Below are 5388 nucleotides of genomic sequence, written 5' to 3'. Positions count from 1 at the left end.
GATATCAGGCTGCAGTACCTAGCAGTCTCACTGTCTTTGTTGGTCTCTCCATGGTGGTCCAGGGGGTTTGGAGAGGAGGACTGGGGGGCAGGGGAGGAGGAGGAAAACTGAGTTGAGACAGCCAGGGAAACAGAAGAAGCACTAAAAGGGGAGGAGTTCTTTGATCCTTCCACTGAAGAAGAAGAAGAAGAAGAGAGAGATGACATGTGGAGAGAGGAGAGGGAAGAGAGGCCGAAGAACTTGAAGAGAGTGGAAGGGGATCTGACAGGGGATCCAGGGGGTGAGGGGGGTGAGGGAGTGCCGATTGGTGTTCGGCCAGACAAGGGGTCGAGGGGCGTCAGAGATGTTGTAGACGGTTTTAAATGGAAAGAAGAGACAAAGGAAGAATCAAGTTGGTGGTGATCCTTTACGTTCTTCTTCTCCCGGTTTTTCCAAACTGACGCAGTTACCATGCTGGCATCCAATGACGTCAGTTTGGGTGGGATTGGGAACGGCGATGGACAGCGGCTCCCAATCCCGAGGCGAACTCTGCACTTCTTTTTCTGTTTGGAGAAACATTATATATGTTATATTTGAACTAGCAGCAAATGTCACACCCAAACCACATGATCTGACCATAAAATAAACTCGTCACCCAATCATATTGAATTCTGTATCATAGGCTAACAAATAGCAAAAATACATGTTTATAAAAATAAAACCATTGTAACCATACAGTTATACCCTCTGTCCCAAATCCTGCCATTTGGCACAAATAAATAGACAATGAAACAACTAGTCATAGCTGAAAAGAATAGAATATACTCTAAATTGTAACAGAATTAGACAAATTCTAGCACAGAATTGACACATACCTTTTTACAGCAACACAAACATCCCATTTCAGTGTATTTGTAGACTGTGCCTTATTTTACAGAACTTCAAAATATGTTGCCCATTTCACATTGTGATGTCATAAACCAAATTATGATGCACCTGTCTAAGCGTTACCAGCATAAATAGTAAACAAATCACACACACCAAAATGTTGAAAAATAATTGACAAAATTAATTGATTGTGTATTCAGAGTTATTCCTATTTCATAAAATATACAAATTGGTCTTTCTCCCACGCTCCCTGGGCCACTGACGTGTGATTGTATGGGATATGGGAAGAGACTAGGAGATTCAAAGTAACGTTACTGTCTATCAGAATCAAAACAACTTTTATTGGCCAAGTGGCCTACATTCAAACATTCACAGAATTTGACTCGATGAATTGGTGCTGCCATTAAGAGACAAACGTAAAGACACATTTACAGCCTATACAAGATACAGTAAACATAAAACATATTTATTAGCTTCTATCTTCTTAAGATACTTTAGAGTAACATTTTATTATTGTCATGTTCTGACCTTAGTTCCTTTGTTTTGTCTTTTGTTTTAGTATGGTCAGGGCGTGAGTTTGGGTGGGTTGTCTGTGTTAGTTTTTCTATGATTTTCTATTTCTGTATTTGGCCTGATATTGTTCTCAATCAGAGGCAGCTGTCAATCGTTGTCCCTGATTGAGAACCATATTTAGGTAGCCTGTTTTCCTTTGTGTTATATGGGTGGTTATTTTCAGTCTTTGTGTGTCTGCATGTCTTTTGTTTTAGTATGGTCAGGGCGTGAGTTGGGTGGATTGTCTGTGTTAGTTTTTCTATGATTTTCTATTTCTGTATTTGGCCTGATATTGTTCTCAATCAGAGGCAGCTGTCAATCGTTGTCCCTGATTGAGAACCATATTTAGGTAGCCTGTTTTCCTTTGTGTTTTGTGGGTGGTTATTTTCAGTCTTTGTGTGTCTGCACCAGACAGAACTGTTTCAGTTTTCACTTAGTTGTTTTGTATTTTGAAGTGTTCGTTCATCATTAAATAAGATGAACACTTACCACGCTGTGCTTTGGTCCTCTCCTCCTTCCACCTACGAGGAGAATCATTACAATTATGGAATGTAAAATGCCTATTCCACTTCAGTTGACGCTGATCTGATACAGATCGAACATAGCTTTGCAATGGTTGTTAGGAGGACCTTTGAAAAGGAGAGCTGCACACTCTAGCACAGACTCAATCATTTAATAACCTAATATCCAACCTTAACGACCGACAAGCTGTCTTCATCAGCGTATACTGTTAGGAGCACCTTAACACAGATGGATCTATTAATCTCTGACCGTACCTCATTGAAAAGGTGCCACTCTGCCTAGTGACTGTAAACTAAACAAAAATACTAACATTAGTAAATTTGTTGCATATTTGCTGTTCTGTAAACCCAGTTGGTCACTGCCACACCAGTCACAACTGTCAACAGATCATGACATAAATGCAAAGCATAATTTGTTCTCGCAGAGTAGATTGTAGATCCTACTACCACCAGGGAACAATCCATTATTCAGCCCTACCATAAAAAGTACCCTTATCTCTCTCTCACTTTCCCCTCTCTCCTTCATTCCCTGTTTTCCTCTCTCCACCTCTCTCTTCCCCCTCTCCTCCCCCAGGTGGACACCCTGACCCTGGAGCTTGTGGCAGAGCGCAGCATGGCCCAGAAGAGTGAAAATGCGCGGCAGCAGCTGGAGAGGCAGAACAAGGACTTTCGGGCCAAGCTGGGCAAGCTGGAGGGCTCCGTGAAGAGCCGGTTCAAGGCCTCCATCACCGCCCTGGAGGCCAAGATACTGCAGCTGGAGGAGCAGCTGGAGCAGGAGGCTAAGTGAGAAACACAGCAACTCTCTTATAACAACTCCATACCTTATTAGACAAGGTGAAATAGTAGACCAAGACTCAGGAGGAGTTCATGAGGGCCTTAGAACAAGCTCATCCCGTTGGAAGAGAGGTTATTGAATGTGATCTAAATGTTAATGTGATCAATGTAATGAGTCAAAAGCAATCTTAAGAGATGTACTTGAAGATCTATGACTGACAGCCTTTGTTACAGTGCGGTTCCTGTGGTGCTCTAACTGTCCTATGACCTCATTCCTCTGTCCTCCTATCAGGGAGCGGAGCAGCGGCCAATTAGCTTGTGAGACGGACAGAGAAGAAGCTGAAGGAGGTGTGCATGCAGGTGGAGGACGAGCGCCGCCATTCCGACCAGTACAAGGAACAGGTGAGGAGCTTGTCACGGAAGTTTGGACATCTCAGATATTAAAGCTACAATATGTAACTTTTTGGGAGACTTAACCAAATTAACATAGACATTTGAGTTATAGATATTTAATTCTCATTCAAAAAAAAAAACACAAAAAAAAAGTCTAAGAAGCGATAGATCTGTTCTAAGTGCTCCATTTCTATGCTTTCCGTTCTTAAGTTTAGTTTTTGCGTCTTTTACTTTCGGTTTTGTACAACAGCTGAAAATATATATATATTTTTGGTTATGGATTCTCTACACAATGACTGCTTGTTATGACACAAACAGAAATTAGGTGAATTCTGCATAGTCCATTTTTAAGATGTTCCACAGCTAAAGAAGGATTTCTATCCAATTCAGTACAACTTGCAAAGGTGGGCCAGCATTGGATAGGTGTGAAGATTTAGGATTGGGAGTCTTTCCTACAGTAGGTTCTTTCCAGTAACCACTGGACCATAGGACTGCTGAGTATTGTAAGTATTAGTATTGACTGTTCATCATTGTTGATGTCTGTTGTGACACCTGGCTGGGTCAGATGGAGAAGGCCAACACTCGCATGAAGCAGCTGAAGAGGCAGCTTGAGGAGGCTGAGAAGGAGGCCACACGTGCCAACGCCTACCGCAGGAAGCTGCAGAGGGAGCTGGATGATGCCACTGAGAGCAGCGAGGGTCTCAGCCGTGAGGTCAACACACTCAAGAGCCGCCTCAGGTATTTAGAGCCCTCCACACACGCACACACAGACAGTTGTGTATATTGGCCAAATTGATGATCCTCGTTACTAATACCTCTCCTGGCCCCCTCTGTCCCCTGCAGGCGTGGAGGCCCCATCAGTTTCTCCTCCAGCCGCTCAGGCAGGCGTCAGCTGCAGGTGGAGGGAACATCGCTCGACCTCCTATCCGACGATGAGGTGGAAAACAAGACCACGGACGGCAATGCCAACGAGACGCCAGCAGCTCCCCAACCAGAGTAGACGCGCTCCCTCCAGCCCACACGCAGCAAGGCCTCCGCCCCACAAACCTTACCCCTGTCCTCCTAACCCCAGACACCAGCAGTGGACCCCACTACTCTGCCTTACCCCTCTATGACAAGCTGCAGGGCCAAGCAAATCCATAATCTCCTCCTTATGAATATACCGCACATCAAGCCTTGGATTCGTTTTTTAACATCAATTGCAGATAAAAGTGCATTTAAATTGTATAGGCGTCTGAGTGTGCATCGGCACTCGAAAACAAATAGCAGGAGTTTACCATAATGATGTTAAGCTACTTCCCTGGAACAGCCATTAGAATCAAACAGCCCTCTAGCTAGAATTAACCACTGTCATTTCAGCTGGTTTACTGGCACACAGGTGGACAACTGCACACAAGTCGGTAAAAACATGTGTCTTTCATGATTATACAGTATTGGACCAGGATATGTAAAACAAAGTAGCCTAAATGATGATCCCACCGAAATGTTTTCATCAAAACCACTACTGTCATAGAGATACTGCAATCCACTTAATTTAGTATAAAAATAACTGTAGCAGGTTTGTAGGAAATTAGATTGTACCACGCCATGTTGCCTCAGCATTCCCCCTATATATATGACCAGCAAAAGACCCTGTTAACTTAACCAATATAACCTTGTCCAATAACCCACCATTTTATATTTGACATATCAATCTACTTTAAGTGGTGTACGATAATATGTGGAATTAGGTTTGTCAGACTTGGAGCAAAGGCCTTTTTTTTAGACAGACAGCCCAAATGTGTGCTTGTCATACTATAATATTGCAATGTATAATTCTGGCTATTCAGTTATGTTTTCTGTACCATGTACAAAATACTTAAGTCAAAAAGGTCTCTTTGACATCTCGTGTCACCTTAATTTCAATGCATTACAAATGGCTGAATAATATTAGCATGATTTACAGAAGGGTAAATCAGATCACACCCTGACCAACCAAAACATAGAAACATACAAAGCAAACTATGGTCAGGGTGTGACAGGTTCAGGGAAGAGCAATCGATCAATTTGAATATGCACACTTGTTGATGTCTTGATTATTAAATGTTAAACATAAATGACCATTTTGTAAATGACTAATTACATATTTGAGGCATTTATTATTTTAAATCGTAAAAAGTTTGGGGAAAAAGGTTTATCTGTTTCTCTTGAAAGACACTTCTCAATAAAGACATGAGGAGAAAAAAGTGTATAGTGTTTGAACCAGTTTCATAGCTTTAGTGTCATATTATACCATAAGCAC

General features: G+C 42.2%; 1 protein-coding gene across 1 annotated transcript; it reads left to right on the top strand.

The window, feature by feature from the left end:
- Positions 1 to 3016: 3016 nt before the first annotated feature.
- On the top strand, positions 3017 to 5171 carry LOC124019645 (myosin heavy chain, embryonic smooth muscle isoform-like). The gene is made up of 3 exons (XM_046335048.1): positions 3017 to 3116; positions 3673 to 3845; positions 3951 to 5171. Exons 1-3 carry the CDS (start codon positions 3069 to 3071, stop codon positions 4105 to 4107), a joined length of 378 nt encoding a protein of 125 aa, XP_046191004.1. The 5' UTR covers positions 3017 to 3068; the 3' UTR covers positions 4108 to 5171.
- The last annotated feature ends 217 nt before the right edge of the window (positions 5172 to 5388 follow it).

The sequence above is a fragment of the Oncorhynchus gorbuscha genome, unplaced genomic scaffold (genome assembly GCF_021184085.1).
Source record: "Oncorhynchus gorbuscha isolate QuinsamMale2020 ecotype Even-year unplaced genomic scaffold, OgorEven_v1.0 Un_scaffold_645, whole genome shotgun sequence".
Lineage (NCBI taxonomy): Eukaryota > Metazoa > Chordata > Actinopteri > Salmoniformes > Salmonidae > Oncorhynchus > Oncorhynchus gorbuscha.
This window is presented reverse-complemented; position numbering and strand designations above follow the sequence as displayed.